This window comes from Orbicella faveolata, unplaced genomic scaffold (genome assembly GCF_042242905.1).
Source record: "Orbicella faveolata isolate gen_17 unplaced genomic scaffold, um_ofav_v1 contig_2, whole genome shotgun sequence".
NCBI classification, from domain to species: Eukaryota; Metazoa; Cnidaria; class Anthozoa; order Scleractinia; family Merulinidae; genus Orbicella; species Orbicella faveolata.
The window spans coordinates 32035971-32054683 of record NW_028301547.1 but is presented as its reverse complement, the minus strand read 5'-3'; the positions used below and the strand labels follow the sequence as shown (position 1 = coordinate 32054683).

Here is an 18713-nt window from a genome sequence, read left to right as displayed (position 1 = left end):
ATGTTAATTTCATGAGCAATGAAGCAATGTATCAACGCCAACCTCAACATGTCCACCATCTACAGCCAAATGAAGACAGCTCTTTGACTCATGATTTTCACTATTGACAAGATCCTTGCACGATATACCGGTCATTGATGCTGAAAGACAAACAGGATCGTCTCACCAGTAAACAATAAATTGTTTTTCAAGTTAAGCACTGTTCCAAGAAGCTTTATTATTTGCTGAGCTGCAAAATATTTGCAAATCAGCATCATTGGCTTGCCCTTTAGGAACCAAGAAGAAGAAGAAAGGGGAGGACGGGGAGGAGAAGAAGAAGCACAAACGCAAGCAGAAAAAGAAGAAGAAGAAAAGAAGAAGAAGAAGAAGAAGAAGAAGAAGAAGGAGAAGAAGAGGAGGAAGAAGAATTTCAGGGAAAAGAATAAGAGGAAAAAGTAGAAGAAGCGGAAGAAGCAGAAGCAGAAGCAGAAGCAGAAGCAGAAGCAGAAGCAGAAGCAGAAGAAGAAGAAGAAGAAGAAGAAGAAAACGAAGACGAAGAAGAAGAAGAAGAAGAAAACGAAGACGATCGTTTCCCAAATGTCCTCGTTCCTTTTGCTACTTTTCGTTAAATCTGTTAAGTCTGAGATATTATATCATTTCATTGTCGCTCCATGGCGTAAAAGCATTTAGAAGTTGAACTGCAATTTCCCAGTCAATATAAAATTGAAAAACAGCAACGTTGTTGGATTTTGAAACAAAGTTGAAAAATTAATGGTAAACGGTCCAAACTGTTCTCTCACAAGGAGACACTTGACTGAGACATGGAAGGGAATGACTAAGTTAAATCTATCAATGTTTCAAAATCCGTGAAATCCGTCTTTTCCGCCGTGTTTAGTAAAAAGTTTCACTTAACTGCCTCCCAGTACTGGAAGTTTCCACCGAAGGTTTTTCCTATTAATGGCGGAAAGGACGGATTTCGCGGATTTCGCGGATTTTTTCAATTGATTTTATTTAATTCTTCTCTTTAAAACTGTAAGTAAAATATTATTAACGATATATTATAATATATTATTTATATTATACTTACAGTTTTAAAGAGAAGATTTAAATTAAATTAAAAAATCCGCAAAATCCGTAAAATCCGTCCTTTCCGCCATTAATAGGAAAAACCTTCGGTGGAAACTTCCAGTACTGGGAGGCAGTTGGATGAAACTTTCTTGTAACCACGGCGGAAAGGACGGATTTCACGGATTTCGCGGATTTTTTAATTGGTTTTATTTAATTCTTCTCTTTAAGACTGTAAGTAAAATATTATTAATGATATATTATAATATATTATTTATATTATACTTACAGTTTTAAAGAGAAGATTTAAATTAAATTAAAAAATCCGCAAAATCCGTAAAATCCGTCCTTTCCGCCATTAATAGGAAAAACCCTCGGTGGAAACTTCCAGTACTGGGAGGCAGTTGGATGAAACTTTCTTGTAACCACGGCGGAAAGGACGGATTTCACGGATTTCGCGGATTTTTTAATTGGTTTTATTTAATTCTTCTCTTTAAAACTGTAAGTAAAATATTATTAATGATATATTATAATATATTATTTATATTATACTTACAGTTTTAAAGAGAAGATTTAAATTAAATTAAAAAATCCGCAAAATCCGTAAAATCCGTCCTTTCCGCCATTAATAGGAAAAACCTTCGGTGGAAACTTCCAGTACTGGGAGGCAGTTGGATGAAACTTTCTTGTAACCACGGCGGAAAGGACGGATTTCACGGATTTCGCGGATTTTTTAATTGGTTTTATTTAATTCTTCTCTTTAAAACTGTAAGTAAAATATTATTAATGATATATTATAATATATTATTTATATTATACTTACAGTTTTAAAGAGAAGATTTAAATTAAATTAAAAAATCCGCAAAATCCGTAAAATCCGTCCTTTCCGCCATTAATAGGAAAAACCCTCGGTGGAAACTTCCAGTACTGGGAGGCAGTTGGATGAAACTTTCTTGTAACCACGGCGGAAAGGACGGATTTCACGGATTTCGCGGATTTTTTAATTGGTTTTATTTAATTCTTCTCTTTAAAACTGTAAGTAAAATATTATTAATGATATATTATAATATATTATTTATATTATACTTACAGTTTTAAAGAGAAGATTTAAATTAAATTAAAAAATCCGCAAAATCCGTAAAATCCGTCCTTTCCGCCATTAATAGGAAAAACCCTCGGTGGAAACTTCCAGTACTGGGAGGCAGTTGGATGAAACTTTCTTGTAATCACGGCGGAAAGGACGGATTTCACGGATTTTGCGAAAATCTTCAGATTTGTTTTAATATCTCTTTGTAAAACTAAAGCATAACATTTTGCGCTTTTATCCTTTGGCCTTTAAAATACAAGATTTTACTTATCTCTGGTTTCTATATTCTGTTTCAACTGTTTTTATTGAACCACATCCCACATTTGCGGTGACATAGAAAATGTTACATCTTTCTTCAAAAGCCAGTGACACTGATACGTCGCTTTCCTACCTTCCCCAACATCAAGATGAGAACTGTCTCAGTTTATTTATTCTTGTTCGTGTTTTTAACATGAGTCGTAATAATTGTGTGATACACGGTGAAAACACGCCGCTGTAGATAATGTTTTCTCAACTCTTTTCGCTTGCCTCATTAGTTCTGGTTGATGTTGTTGATAGCCCCTACTGGGACCATGAGTAGACATCATTTCCTAAATTCCTCTCACACGAATTTACCGTCACTGTGGCTTGTTAATCGAGTTTATTGTTTGGTGTAAAATAACTGTTGATTGCTGACCAGTGCGACAAAAAATGGCATCGACATGAAAATTAAGTGGCGAGAAAAGTCGTCTAGAAAACTCACTGGAAAGCATCTGCGAACTGATAGCGTGTCACAATTGGCCATTTAAAACAAATAATTACGTCTTCTGTTGATTGCATTTGTGTGGTATAATTATGCCCGGGAAATTCACAAGTCTTGTCTCTATAAAAGCGAAACACGTTTCAAGGCTTACATCGTCGTTCAAGATGCAGAGGGCTCGTTATCCATGCCGTCAACTAAACAGCAGGACGATAAAAAGCGCTGCGTTGTGCTACTTGAGCCCGGTAGTTCTGGGAAAATGTAGTCTTATCAGTGCAAAATGTGCTTGCAAAGTTCAGGAGGAAGGTTTTGAAAATGCGTGGAATGGCGTGTGTCGCACTAGAGATGCCTGTGATAAAGCTCTGCAAGGTTTGTTTATATGTGTGTTGTTTGAAATGTCGAGCTTTTCTGTCGTTGTTTTGGTGGAATAAATTGATGCAGATTCAGTGAATAATATCTTGTTTCGTCTATTTTGCAGGCATAAAGAATGTCGCATTCTTTTTCAGCGCCATTAGCACGCAAAGTCTAAAGAAAGAACAAAGCAGGAAAAAAGCACATGTCGAGGAAGAGGGGAGCGATGATGCAGACGAATTTCCAGATTCGAGTCAATTGGGAAATTCAACAAGCCAAGAATGGGTTGCAAGTCACTCCACAATCATAAATCAGAAGTTGTGCCCATGTGTGAGTTACTGGATCGCTCTGACCACGCCAAATGGTGCGCCGTGTAGTCCTCTTGTTATCCACCGTGCCCTCCTGGAGTGCAGCGTGGATGTCTTCGCAACTCAGGTAACAACTTTATTCCAATCGTAAAATTGACATAAGTAACACTAATCAGTGATAAAGTGTAACAACTCTTTTACCGGCTTATTACAAGGCATGAAAAAAAAAAAATAATATTAATAAATAAAAAATAGCGAAAGTCAGGCTTTACATCAAACGTATAAGTGCCCAAGATAATTCCAACGGTTAGATTCAACAACTTTTATTTAGCCTGGAATTTCAAAGTACACTAACGATGAATTTCCTCGGTACTGAAAATCACTGATCACTTGTTGACCAGGCGAATGCTGGTTATTATGAAAGAACCGGAATCAACCTCTTAAGTATTTCTCAATCTTAGGTCCCCTGTCACGAGGGTAAAGAAACCGGAGCGATGAAAGAGCTGTTTAAAGTCCTTAAAGACCACAAGAACCCGTTTATGGAGGATTTGGTGAATTCGTCTTACCAGTATTGCTTTCGGGATGAATTTGAAAGTTTCGTGGGGGACGCTGATTCAGTGGATCTCGACGAATGCGGCACGGAGAACGTAGTCCGAATTTGTCTCGTCGATCCCTCGTTTTATTCCAGTCTTTCGTGGGCTTTGAGGAAACTTCAAGATGTAAAACTGGTCATCGACCAGTTCGGCTTCCAATTAGACGGCTCGGCTGTTCCAAGAGAGAATGAGATCGTCTACGAACAGGCAAGATTGTCCGATAAACTCACAGTGCTTGTCAATGACATCGGTATCGCCATGAAGAGGCTGGGCTACGCTTTGTACGGTGGAAAAGTGTACAAGAAATGCGACAAGGCAAAGTACACCTATTCCTACAAGTGCGAGGTGGAGGTGTTCGTTAATAGTTTGGCGGCTAACGAATCCTTCAAGGCGCGACTTCTAAAGGACATGAAGAAAGTCATCGATATCCTAGCCAACCCGCACTGCGAGGTCATTCGACCACTTCGCGTAGATTATAATTTGATTGAGGTTAACGATGGCAAGTGCTGGTCAATCAAGGAGCGTCGCTTCCTGGAGAATGTGATCGCGGACAAGGACATTGATCATGTTACACCGCGAGCGTTTTCCCCGTACGATCCAACAAGAGAGCCAGAACCGAAGTATTTCAAAGAAATTTTGGAAAACAGCCTCACAGAAGCTGAAATTGAAGAATTTTGCGAAGATTTCTTGAGGCTCTTGAATCACAATCAAAAGAGACACAAAGACAAAGTTCCTTGCCTAATTGGCGCTGCTAATAGTGGAAAGACGAGTTTATTTCAACCAATTCTAGGCCTGGTACATCATGGCAACATAGCGACTATCACTAAACAGCGCGTCTTCAATAAGGCCATGATCAATCACTTCACAGAAGTAATCTTCGTGGACGAAGCGAATCCTTCCACACTAGATATAGATGACTGGAAAATCCTAACGCAGGGAGGTTACACGGCCTGTGACATCAAGTATCAAACAGCTAAGTCATTCATTAACCGTTGCCCGATGCTTTTAACAGCACAACAGAAACTTGAATTCGGACCAGAAGATCAACCAGCAATGGACCGTAGGCTAAGGAACTATGTCTTCAAGAGTCTGCCTAACCCAAGGAAGAAAGCTGCAGAGTGGCTCAGAAAGCACTCCATGGATTGTGTTGTGTGGGCCTCGACGAAAGCGCGTCCGACGACAGACCAAGAAGAAAGCTCCGACAGCAGCTTGGAAGAAGAGCAAATCGGTGACGGCGTTCTTAAAGACGAGGAGAAGGACGCTTTACGAGCGTTGCCTCTCGCAGACGTCTGGACTGACGCTCTTGAAGAGACGGGCGAGCCAGCCACAACAGCTGACGCTGCCAGTGACGATAAAGTGGACTCGGATGACGACCAGCCCATTCGTAACTTGAGGACAGCACTTGCTCTATCTTCTACAGGCTCCCTGAGACATAGACAAATTGCCAGCATCTTGCACACGCGCGTCAGAGAGAAGGAAGAAGAGAATCGGCGGAAACATGAACTACATGAAGCAAGAAGATCTTTCCTGAAAGAGAGGGGTGTCAGCAGCGAGATTGCCGAACTGTTGCCAGAAGACCCCGACGAAGCGATGCCAAGTCAAATTCAAAGACAACTGTAGGAGCACTGCGACGAACAAGAAGCGCACCAAGAGCAAGAAAGACGCGAGAAAGCCCGTCGAGCGTTCGAAGGCACCTGGATAAGAGCCACTGAGGTCGAGCTAAAGACCTGCTGCGACGAATATCAACGCAGTAGCGATCCCACGGTTCGCTTGAACGTCAAAGATTGGATGAAGGTCCTGTGCGACAAGTTAAAAATGCATCACGAGTCCTTGGGCACTTTCAACACTGCCGAGGCTGTCCAAGAACGAATCAAAGTGTGCACCGCTCTTGGACTGCTGAGAAAAGAGCAGCACCACCTAGTCACAAGCGTTGCTGAAAGGCTGCCTGTGTTGCCTGTCCTCAGTTCAGAAACCGAGGGAGTACAGCAACATGCACATGAGACGGATGACGAGCAGAGTGTTTTCATCACGCAGCAGTGTAATGGAGTGGATGAGACGGAAGAGGTACAGAGTATTTTCATCACTCCTCTTCCGAACACAAGTGGTGCGTCTGTGCCTCATTCAAGCTTCGACGACTGTGCAGTCTCTGCTGAACTACTTCGAGCTAGTACTTCTAACAAAAAGAAGCGAAAGAGGCAATCCAGCAGTCAACGAGCAGTCAAAAAATCCCAGAACGTTCTAACTCGATACTTTACTAGTCAAAAGTAAAAGCGGTGCTTTTTTCCTCGTAAGATAGGCCGTAGGGTGGTCTTTTTCAGTAGTTTGATAATTAGGATAGAATTAGAATTAATAATAGATAGGATAGAATTAGGCACTCAGAACGCTACATGTACCTACGATAACTCGTTACAAGAATAGACTTTTGTGTCCAAGAAATTAGAGTTTATTACACTTTATCATTTATAAAACGCGTTCCGTAGATGTGTTAACAGGCTAGCTGTTTGTCGAATGGCGATAATTAAATGATCCAGTTTCCTCTGCATTTTAGTTGGTGTGCATTTGTTGTTTTTTGCTAGTTGAATTGCTAACCGAGTGGCATCTTCATTCCAGCCCTTTTCTTTAGAGAGTCCGCTGTTCTTCCGTCTTGAAATTGGAAATCGTCATCTCTCAAAATAGCAGTCCACTGTCCAAACCCGTGCTTAGTTATCCCTTCCTTTAGAAAATCGTCCTCTTCTTTTGTGAATTTCAAAACACGACGAATGTTCCTCTGAGAGCGCAAGATTCTTTTAGGCAGGGCGTCCCTATTGGGGGAGGAGTTGATATTTTGCACTCTTCCAACTGAAGGCCCGGCGTCGGAAGTTGAATCTCCGAGTCTTGCGTGGACGTCCTCGTCCACCTCTGAACCCTTGGCACCTTGAAGTTTTTGCAGGCACTCGTGACCCTTCAAAGCAACTTCACGGGATCGTTGCTTTTGATAGTGAACTTTGGCAACAGCAGAGCTGTGTTTTTGGTCTTCCGACAAAATCATCTGCTCCTCGCTAGTGAGCTCATTGAGGCTCTGCGTTTCAACAATTTGGCGATAACGCGTGGGATGGATGTACTTTCCAATTGCATCGAACACCAGTTTGCTCATGATCTCCCCCAATTTACCATGTTGGCCCCCATTTCTGTCGACGAGAACGAAATCGCACCGGGGTTTAAGCAAAGGTCTGACGTTCGAGATGTAGCCATTGAGAACTTGCATGTTTGCATCGGTCAGAATCAAAGAATCAAATCCATACTTTCCAGCAGTCTTGAACGTTTTCTGATCAATGAATCCACCCTTTTCCTTAGCTGTAGCAATCATGTCCACCGTTAAATATTGATAAGTCATGGGACGCGACCCCTTCACTTTGATGAACAGATACATGGCAACGAATTTCGTGGCAAATGTCAAGTCTGAAGGGTTAACTTGAGTTGGACTCGATTTGCAAATCTTCACGGTATTCTCGTAGCGCGGCAGATGGAATTTCACCACCTCCAACAACTCCTCCATTGTTGCCCAATGGCCTCTCGCTTCTAGTGTTTCGATGTCTAAATCTTGTGTCCACTCCAATCTCATCATCTTAGCAACCGTCTTTCGCGCTCTTTTGAGGTACAGCTCTGTTGCAGAGAACTTTCGAAAGACTGCCTCTGATGCGCCATGCAGCTTTCTGAAGTCGATCATTTCAGAAATGGCATCTATGTAGCCTAAACGTCCACCATGTCCAAGCTTGCATTCGTCTTGTAAGTAGTCGATAAACTTGAACAACAAATTTGGAGAACACAGACTAAAGTCCACCACGTCAAAAGTCAACTCTTCCTCGTCTTCACAACAAAATCTAAGAAACTTAAAGCATCTTGTCACTATTTGTTGAGCTGCGCGATCTTTCTTGCAACCGCCACCACTTCCAGTCAACCATCTCGTGAATACTTCGCCAATGTCACACGACAATGAAAATGAGGGAAGTAACTTTCCGGCATGTTTTGTAGTCTCACTTGTTTGATCTTGAATTGTGTTCACCATTGGAACATTTCTTGCTACCTTTAGCGAATCTGTGATTTCTTTCGAATTGGGCTTTTCATCGAAATAAAAGAACCAACTGTGCTTGGTATTAACGTGTTTTCTGCACCCTCTTTGACTTTGAAATCCACCATGGTCACACTCTTGTATTGGGCAGTGATACAAGCTGTCGGTTTCATCCTTTTCCAAGTGAAGCCGTTTTGGTTTGGGTGATGCTCCATCGATATCCGACCAATTGACCTTGCACTTCTTGCTCATTTTTGCCTTTTGAAGAGCATTTGGCCAACACGATCTCCTTTAAATCTGACCCATAACCAAGGAGCCGATGACAAGCAAAGGAACTGCATATATGTTTGTATTTGCCAAGTCATGCCCTTACTTGCCCGCCCTCATTACTATTGTGCAAAATTCATGACAGTGACATGCAACCAAACTTGCCCAAGCAGGTCTGAGCGCGCCCTATTGTTTGCCTTACAAAGTACACCTCCATTTGGGAACAAAATAGGAATGCGCAGAGAAATGGTCCGAAATCTGGTCCCAAATGACCAATTTGGGAACAATGTGTTCCATTCACAGAGAGGAACTCGGAAGAAAAGGTCCTAAATTATCAATTTGGGAACAATATGTTCCATTTACAGATAGGAACTCGGAACAAAACAGTGCTATATTTCGTAATAAGTGGCCAATTTGGGAACGAACTGTTCCATTCACAGATGGGAATTCGGAACAAAACAGTCCTAAATGACCAATTTGGGAACAATGTGTTCCATCAACAGATAGCAACTCGGAACAAAACAGTCCTAAATGACCAATTTGGGAACAATGTGTTCCATTCACAGAGAGGAACTCGGAAGAAAAGGTCCTAAATTATCAATTTGGGAACAATATGTTCCATTTACAGATAGGAACTCGGAACAAAACAGTGCTATATTTCGTAATAAGTGGCCAATTTGGGAACGAACTGTTCCATTCACAGATGGGAATTCGGAACAAAAATATCAATTTGGGAACGGTATGTTCCATTGGCAGATGAGAATTCGGAACAAAACAGTCCTAATTTACCAATTTGGGAACAATGTGTTCCATCAACAGATAGAAACTCGGAACAAAACAGTCCTAAATGACCGATTTGGGAACAATGTGTTCCATTTACAGATAGGAACGCGGAACAAAACAGTCCTAAATGACCAATTTGGGAACAATGTGTTCCATTTACAGATAGAAACTCGGAACAAAACAGTCCTAAATGACCGATTTGGGAACAATGTGTTCCATTTACAGATAGGAACGCGGAACAAAACAGTCCTAAATGACCAATTTGGGAACAATGTGTTCCATTAACAGATAGGAACGCGGAACAAAACAGTCCTAAATGACCAATTTGGGAACAATGTGTTCCATTTACAGATAGGAACTCGGAACAAAACAGTCCTAAATGACCAATTTGGGAACAATGTGTTCCATCAACTGATAGCAACTCGGAACAAAACAGTCCTAAATGACCAATTTGGGGATAATGTGTTCCATTTACAGAGGGGACCTCGGAACAAAACAGTCCTAGTTTATCAATTTCGGAACAATGTGTTCCATGCACAGAAAGGAACTCGGAACAAAACAGTCTCAATTCATCAGTTTGAGAACAATATGTTCCATTTACAGTTGGGAACTCGGAACGAAATGTTCCTCTTTTACACTAGAGTGAACGTTTTGTTCCTACCATGCAAAAAATCTGGTCCTCTTATAGTCAATAGGAACACAAAAACGAGGAACAGTCGATACTTGAGGAACGTTCCTTTTGGAATATGGGAACAGCCAACAAAAGTTAAAATCAGCGAAAAAACGAGGCAAAGACTAAAGAAAAACTCAAAAAAGCGTAAATCGAGCGCTTAGGTGAAAAGGAAACAATCTTTAAAAACTGGTGAAGTTTGTTTCGCACAAAGGCAGCGAAACACGCCATGATAAATTTTTGGGAAATGTAAAGGATCGTTTCCCAAATGTCCTCGTTCCTTTTGCTACTTTTCGTTAAATCTGTTAAGTCTTAGATATTATATCATTTCATTGTCGCTCCATGGCGTAAAAGCATTTAGAAGTTGAACTGCAATTTCCCAGTCAACATAAAATTGAAAAACAGCAACGTTGTTGGATTTTGAAACAAAGTTGAAAAATTAATGGTAAACGGTCCAAACTGTTCTCTCACAAGAAGACACTTGACTGAGACATGGAAGGGAATGACTAAGTTAAATCTATCAATGCTTCAAAATCCGTGAAATCCGTCTTTTCCGCCGTGTTTAGTAAAAAGTTTCACTTAACTGCCTCCCAGTACTGGAAGTTTCCACCGAAGGTTTTTCCTATTAATGGCGGAAAGGACGGATTTCGCGGATTTCGCGGATTTTTTAAATTGGTTTTATTTAATTCTTCTCTTTAAGACTGTAAGTAAAATATTATTTATGATATATTATAACATATTATTTATATTATACTTACAGTTTTAAAGAGAAGATTTAAATTAAATTAAAAAATCCGCAAAATCCGTAAAATCCGTCCTTTCCGCCATTAATAGGAAAAACCTTCGGTGGAAACTTCCAGTACTGGGAGGCAGTTGGATGAAACTTTCTTGTAATCACGGCGGAAAGGACGGATTTCACGGATTTTGCGAAAATCTTCAGATTTGTTTTAATATCTCTTTGTAAAACTAAAGCATAACATTTTGCGCTTTTATCCTTTGGCCTTTGAAATACAAGATTTTACTTATCTCTGGTTTCTATATTCTGTTTCAACTGTTTTTATTGAACCACATCCCACATTTGCGGTGACATAGAAAATGTTACATCTTTCTTCAAAAGCCAGTGACACTGATACGTCGCTTTCCTACCTTCCCCAACATCAAGATGAGAACTGTCTCAGTTTATTTATTCTTGTTCGTGTTTTTAACATGAGTCGTAATAATTGTGTGATACACGGTGAAAACACGCCGCTGTTGATAATATTTTCTCAACTCTTTTCGCTTGCCTCATTAGTTCTGGTTGATGTTGTTGATAGCCCCTACTGGGACCATGAGTAGACATCATTTCCTAAATTCCTCTCACACGAATTTACCGTCACTGTGGCTTGTTAATCGAGTTTATTGTTTGGTGTAAAATAACTGTTGATTGCTGACCAGTGCGACAAAAAATGGCATCGACATGAAAATTACGTGGCGAGAAAAGTCGCCTAGAAAACTCACTGGAAAGCATCTGCGAACTGATAGCGTGTCACAATTGGCCATTTAAAACAAATAATTACGTCTTCTGTTGATTGCATTTGTGTGGTATAATTATGCCCGGGAAATTCACAAGTCTTGTCTCTATAAAAGCGAAACACGTTTCAAGGCTTACATCGTCGTTCAAGATGTAGAGGGCTCGTTATCCATGCCGTCAACTAAACAGCAGGACGATAAAAAGCGCTGCGTTGTGCTACTTGAGCCCGGTAGTTCTGGGAAAATGCAGTATTATCAGTGCAAAATGTGCTTGCAAAGTTCAGGAGGAAGGTTTTGAAAATGCGTGGAATGGCGTGTGTCGCACTAGAGATGCCTGTGATAAAGCTCTGCAAGGTTTGTTTATATGTGTGTTGTTTGAAATGTCGAGCTTTTCTGTCGTTGTTTTGGTGGAATAAATTGATGCAGATTCAGTGAATAATATCTTGTTTCGTCTATTTTGCAGGCATAAAGAATGTCGCATTCTTTTTCAGCGCCATTAGCACGCAAAGTCTAAAGAAAGAACAAAGCAGGAAAAAAGCACATGTCGAGGAAGAGGGGAGCGATGATGCAGACGAATTTCCAGATTCGAGTCAATTGGGAAATTCAACAAGCCAAGAATGGGTTGCAAGTCACTCCACAATCATAAATCAGAAGTTGTGCCCATGTGTGAGTTACTGGATCGCTCTGACCACGCCAAATGGTGCGCCGTGTAGTCCTCTTGTTATCCACCGTGCCCTCCTGGAGTGCAGCGTGGATGTCTTCGCAACTCAGGTAACAACTTTATTCCAATCGTAAAATTGACATAAGTAATCGGCGGAAACGTGAACTACATGAAGCAAGAAGATCTTTCCTGAGAGAGAGGGGTGTCAGCAGCGAGATTGCCGAACTGTTGCCAGAAGACCCTGACGCAGCGATGCCAAGTCAAATTCAAAGACAACTGCAGGAGCACTGCGACGAACAAGAAGCGCACCAAGAGCAAGAAAGACGCGAGAAAGCCCGTCGAGCGTTCGAAGGCACCTGGATAAGGGCCACTGAGGTCGAGCTAAAGACCTGCTGCGACGAATATCAACGCAGTAGCGATCCCACGGTTCGCTTGAACGTCAAAGATTGGATGAAGGTCCTGTGCGACAAGTTAAAAATGCATCACGAGTCCTTGGGCACTTTCAACACTGCCGAGGCTGTCCAAGAACGAATCAAGGTGTGCACCGCTCTTGGACTGCTGAGAAAAGAGCAGCACCACCTAGTCACAAGCGTTGCTGAAAGACTGCCTGTGTTACCTGTCCTCAGTTCAGAAACCGAGGGAGTACAGCAACATGCACATGAGACGGATGAGGAGCAGAGTGTTTTCATCACGCAGCAGTGTAATGGAGTGGATGAGACGGAAGAGGTATAGAGTATTTTCATCACTCCTCTTCCGAGCACAAGTGGTGCGTCTGTGCCTCATTCAAGCTTCGACGACTGTGCAGTCTCTGCTGAACTACTTCGAGCTAGTACTTCTAACAAGAAGAAGCGAAAGAGGCAATCCAGCAGTCAACGAGCAGTCAAAAAATCCCAGAACGTTCTAACTCGATACTTTACTAGTCAAAAGTAAAAGCGGTTTTTTTTCCTCGTAAGATAGGCCGTAGGGTGGTCTTTTTCAGTAGTTTGGTAATTAGGATAGAATTAGAATTAATAATAGATAGGATAGAATTAGGCACTCAGAACGCTACATGTACCTACGATAACTCGTTACAAGAATAGACTTTTGTGTCCAAGAAATTAGAGTTTATTACACTTTATCATTTATAAAACGCGTTCCGTAGATGTGTTAACAGGCTAGCTGTTTGTTGAATTGCGATAATTAAATGGTCCAGTTTCCTCTGCATTTTAGTTGGTGTGCATTTGTTGTTTTTTGCTAGTTGAATTGCTAACCGAGTGGCATTTTCATCCCAGCCCTTTTCTTTAGAGAGTCCGCTGTTCTTCCGTCTTGAAATCGGAAATCGTCATCTCTCAAAATAGCAGTCCACTGTCCAAACCCGTGCTTAGTTATCCCTTCCTTTAGAAAATCGTCCTCTTCTTTTGTGAATTCCAAAACACGACAAATGTTCCTCTGAGAGCGCAAGATTCTTTTAGGCAGGGCGTCCTTATTGGGGGAGGAGTTGATATTTTGCACTCTTCCAACTGAAGGCCCGGCGTCGGAAGTTGAATCTCCGAGTCTTGCGTGGACGTCCTCGTCCACCTCTGAACCCTTGGCACCTTGAAGTTTTTGTAGGCACTCGTGACCCTTCAAAGCAACTTCACAGGATCGTTGCTTTTGATAGTGAACTTTGGCAACAGCAGAGCTGTGTTTTTGGTCTTCCGACAAAATCATCTGCTCCTCGCTAGTGAGCTCATTGAGGCTCTGCGTTTCAACAATTTGGCGATAATGCGTGGGATGGATGTACTTTCCAATTGCATCAAACACCAGTTTGCTCATGATCTCCCCCAATTTACCATGTTGGCCTCCATTTCTGTTGACGAGAACGAAATCGCACTGGGGTTTAAGCAAAGGTCTGACGTTCGAGATGTAGCCATTGAGAACTTGCATGTTTGCATCGGTCAGAATCAAAGAATCAAATCCATACTTTCCAGCAGTCTTGAACGTTTTCTGATCAATGAATCCACCCTTTTCCTTAGCTGTAGCAATCATGTCCACCGTCAAATATTGATAAGTCATGGGACGCGACCCCTTCACTTTGATGAACAGATACATGGCAACGAATTTCGTGGCAAATGTCAAGTCTGAAGGGTTAACTTGAGTTGGACTCGATTTGCAAATCTTCACGGTATTCTCGTAGCGCGGCAGATGGAATTTCACCACCTCCAACAACTCCTCCATTGTTGCCCAATGGCCTCTCGCTTCTAGTGTTTCGATGTCTAAATCTTGTGTCCACTCCAATCTCATCATCTTAGCAACCGTCTTTCGCGCTCTTTTGAGGTACAGCTCTGTTGCAGAGAACTTTCGAAAGACTGCCTCTGATGCGCCATGCAGCTTTCTGAAGTCGATCATTTCAGAAATGGCATCTATGTAACCTAAACGTCCACCATGTCCAAGCTTGCATTCGTCTTGTAAGTAGTCGATAAACTTGAACAACAAATTTGGAGAACACAAACTAAAGTCCACCACGTCAAAAGTCAACTCTTCCTCGTCTTCACAACAAAATCTAAGAAACTTAAAGCATCTTGTCACTATTTGTTGAGCTGCGCGATCTTTCTTGCAACCGCCACCACTTCCAGTCAACCATCTCGTGAATACTTCGCCAATGTCACACGACAATGAAAATGAGGGAAGTAACTTTCCGGCATGTTTTGTAGTCTCACTTGTTTGATCTTGAATTGTGTTCACCATTGGAACATTTCTTGCTACCTTTAGCGAATCTGTGATTTCTTTCGAATTGGGCTTTTCATCGAAATAAAAGAACCAACTGTGCTTGGTATTAACGTGTTTTCTGCACCCTCTTTGACTTTGAAATCCACCATGGTCACACTCTTGTATTGGGCAGTGATACAAGCTGTCGGTTTCATCCTTTTCCAAGTGAAGCCGTTTTGGTTTGGGTGATGCTCCATCGATATCCGACCAATTGACCTTGCACTTCTTGCTCATTTTGCCTTTTGAAGAGCATTTGGCCAACACGATCTCCTTTAAATCTGACCCATAACCAAGGAGCCGATGACAAGCAAAGGAACTGGATATATGTTTGTATTTGCCAAGTCATGCCCTTACTTGCCCGCCCTTATTACTATTGTGCAAAATTCATGACAGTGACATGCATCCAAACTTGCCCAAGCAGGTCTGAGCGCGCCCTATTGTTTGCCTTACAAAGTACACCTCCATTTGGGAACAAAATAGGAATGCGTAGAGAAATGGTCCGAAATCTGGTCCCAAATGACCAATTTGGGAACAATATGTTCCATTCACAGAGAGGAACTCGGAAGAAAAGGTCCTAAATAATCAATTTGGGAACAATATGTCCCATTTACAGATAGGAACTCGGAACCAAACAGTGCTATATTTCGTAATAAGTGGCCAATTTGGGAACGAACTGTTCCATTCACAGATGGGAATTCGGAACAAAAATATCAATTTTGGAACGGTATGTTCCATTGGCAGATGAGAATTCGGAACAAAACAGTCCTAATTTACCAATTTGGGAACAATGTGTTCCATCAACAGATAGAAACTCGGAACAAAACAGTCCTAAATGACCAATTTGGGAACAATGTGTTCCATTTACTGATAGGAACTCGGAACAAAACAGTCCTAAATGACCAACTTGAGAACAATGTGTTCCATCAACAGATAGAAACTCGGAACAAAACAGTCCTAAATGACTAATTTGGGAACAATGTGTTCCATGAGATAATAATCTCGGTACTGTCAGTTAATATATAAGTGTGTTCCTCATCATTGTATATTGTAGAGTTGTTATCGTAAGCTAATTATATATTTATTTTTGATTGTAAGTTAATTGTAGATATTTTATTCTTCTGTAAGTAACGTATGTCATTGGTAAATAAAAAAAAAAAAAAAAACCAATGTGTTCCATCAACAGATAGCAACTCGGAACAAAACAGTCCTAAATGACCAATTTGGGAACAATGTGTTCCATCAACAGATAGCAACTCGGAACAAAACAGTCCTAAATGACTAATTTGGGAATAATGTGTTCCATTTACAGACGGGACCTCGGAACAAAACAGTCCTAGTTTATCAATTTCGGAACAATGTGTTCCATGCACAGAAAGGAACTCGGAACAAAACAGTCTCAATTCATCAGTTTGAGAACAATATGTTCCATTTACAGTTGGGAACTCGGAACGAAATGTTCCTCTTTTACATTAGAGTGAACGTTTTGTTCCTACCATGCAAAAAATCTGGTCCTCTTATAGTCAATAGGAACACAAAAACGAGGAACAGTCGATACTTGAGGAACGTTCCTTTTGGAATATGGGAACAGCCAACAAAAGTTAAAATCAGCGAAAAAACGAGGCAAAGACTAAAGAAAAACTCAAAAAAGCGTAAATCGAGCGCTTAGGTGAAAAGGAAACAATCTTTACAAAACTGGTGAAGTTTGTTTCGCACAAAGGCAGCGAAACACGCCATGATAAATTTTTGGGAAATGTAAAGGAAGAAGAAGAAGAAGAAGAAGACGAGGAAGAAGAAGAAAAAAGAAGAAGAAGAAGAAGAAAACGAAGACGAAAAAGAAGAAGAAAACGAAGACGAAGAAGAAGAAGAAGAAAACGAAGAAGAAGAAGAAGAAGAAGAAGAAGAAAACGAAGACGAAGAAGAAGAAGAAGAAAAAAGAAGAAGAAGAAGAAGAAGAATAACAACAACAATAATAAGAACTGAGGAACTGAGAAGGAGGGAAAGGGGAGCAGCAGCAGATTAAACAATTTTAGTCATAAACAGTACCTCTTTGAAGAAGATACCTCAAAACCTCGTCCCACCCTTCTCTTGCGGCTACGTGGAGAACTGTTTCATGTTCGTCGTTTTGTGCACGAAGGTCGGCACCATGTGCAAACTACACATTGCAAAAACGTATCAAACAAAGGCTTTTAGAACATTTGCAAGCCAAAAAAGCTGTTATGAGTCGTCCAGGAAAAAATATTTAAAAATATAATTCGCACAAACGCCAAGCGGACAAACAAACCAGCAAACAAAACGACCAAGACAAAAATCGTAAGTGACCTAGGCAAACTTACAAGCAATTTGATGATATCCAGTCTTCCTCTTTGCGTTGCTAGGTGAAGCGGAGAAAATTTTTGATTGTCTTGTCCATTTGGATTTGCCTTTCCTTTAGTGAGCAATGTCTGAGAGGTGAAAAACGATGATTGATTAACTAACTGACTGCTATTTTATATCAGTCACTATTATTACTTTGAATTCTGTGGGTAATAAAGTTAACACACACACGATCACTTTTTCCTTCCTTCCCTCCCTCCCTCCCTTCCCTCTTCCCTCCTTCCTTCATTCCTTCATTCCTTCTTTCCTTCTTTCCTTCTTTCCTTCTTTCCTTCTTTCCTTCTTTCCTTCTTTCCTTCTTTCCTTCTTTCCTTCTTTCCTTCTTTCCTTCTTCCCTTCTTTCCTTCTTTCCTTCTTTCCTTCCTTCCTTCTCTCCTTCCTTCCATGCTTCCTTCTCTCCTTCCTTCCTTCCTTCCTTCCTTCCTTCCCTTATTCCTTCCATCTTTCCTTCTTTTCTTCCTTCCTTCATTCCCTTATTCGTTCGTTCTTTCATTCAAATGCCCACTGGGGCAACGTAACATGGTACAACAGAAGGTCCGGAGAAAAGCAGTTATCCTCACCTTCACGAGTTCTACACTAGCACGAGTAACAGCATAATGAAGCGGCTTCTGCCCAAACACAGCGCAGCTCTCAACGTTTGCATTGTTATCAAGTAAAGTACTGACTGCTTCTGGTGCGTTAAACCAGCACGCGTAATGTAATGGAGACAGCACTTTGTTTTCCATTGTGGCACTTTTGTTGGGGTCTATTGGAATAGCAACCACAAAATAAATAGCTAGCTTCATGGTCAACTAGATTCATTTCTCTAGTGAGTACTGGGGTGCTTACCATTTAGCCAAGAAATCCGGAAATTTCGGTTGAAGTTCAAATGGAACAATAATTTTCCGAGAAATCCGTTTTGAAATTGTGAACTACCTCCAGCTGTGGTCCTCTTTCTCCGTTCGGAACGGAACGGCGGAAATTTCCTTACCATTTGCTACATTTTTCATTTTCCAGTCTCTCAGCAGCCGCAAACAATAACGGGAAATTGAATTGCAAATGGTAAGCTTTCAGTTGGTTTGCTGTTTTCCGAAATGGTAAGCACCCCTGGTCTACAATTAAAACCAGTATTACGGGATTTTCGTGACGTAGACTTCTATGTTTATGCGTCGTCTACTTTTGGCTCGCCGCAAGTGTGCGCCGTGATAGCAGCAGGTGACATAATCTTTGTCCGACGAGGAAAAAGTTTCAACAGTCTTACATGGACACCTCTATGGTGACACGGGACTAAAGTGACCAAGACTACATGACAATTCATGGAAACACACAAGTCAGATTAAAATTTGACCCCTCTGCACCAAGTGACAATAGGATGGTGCCTCCTATATATGATAATAAGGGTTAGAGTTAGGGCTAAGTCACAGTATTTTAGGTATTTTCTGTTTACTTTTGTCAGCTATGAGTGCTAGACTTCAGATTAGCATATATGAAAAAATGCACCTAATGATAATTCTCGGCCCCAAGTCAAAGAAACATCATTTCCCAGCTTTATCTTATACAAATTGATCAGTATA

The 18713-nt window shown here is 41.1% G+C and overlaps 3 protein-coding genes and 1 pseudogene across 6 annotated transcripts in view; 1 reads left to right on the top strand and 3 right to left on the bottom strand.

Moving 5' to 3' along the window:
- Positions 1–18713, bottom strand: part of LOC110069727 (transient receptor potential cation channel subfamily A member 1-like) — a 45725-nt gene that overhangs the window by 19401 nt on the left and 7611 nt on the right. For all 4 annotated transcript variants that reach the window (XM_089288706.1, XM_089288709.1, XM_089288708.1 and 1 more), the window contains 4 exons: positions 17721–17905; positions 17121–17228; positions 16831–16939; positions 43–140 (listed from right to left, as the gene is read on the bottom strand). In XM_089288706.1, the coding sequence (XP_089144832.1) occupies positions 43–140; positions 16831–16939; positions 17121–17228; positions 17721–17905 (500 nt within the window). The remainder of the gene's footprint in view (positions 1–42; positions 141–16830; positions 16940–17120; positions 17229–17720; positions 17906–18713) is intronic.
- On the top strand, positions 3038–6390 carry LOC149112852 (uncharacterized; annotated as a pseudogene).
- On the bottom strand, positions 6665–8907 carry LOC149112851 (uncharacterized). Its single transcript, XM_089288710.1, has one exon. The coding sequence runs from the start codon at positions 8420–8422 to the stop codon at positions 6707–6709; it is 1716 nt and encodes a 571-aa protein (XP_089144836.1). The 5' UTR covers positions 8423–8907; the 3' UTR covers positions 6665–6706.
- On the bottom strand, positions 13054–15119 carry LOC149112850 (uncharacterized). Its single transcript, XM_089288711.1, has one exon. It carries the CDS (start codon positions 15019–15021, stop codon positions 13306–13308), a length of 1716 nt encoding a protein of 571 aa, XP_089144837.1. The 5' UTR covers positions 15022–15119; the 3' UTR covers positions 13054–13305.

Coding starts and splice junctions, on each gene's coding strand:
- LOC149112851 (XM_089288710.1), bottom strand. CDS start 8,422: ATGAGCAAGAAGTGCAAGGTCAATTGGTCGGATATCGATGGAGCATCA.
- LOC149112850 (XM_089288711.1), bottom strand. CDS start 15,021: ATGAGCAAGAAGTGCAAGGTCAATTGGTCGGATATCGATGGAGCATCA.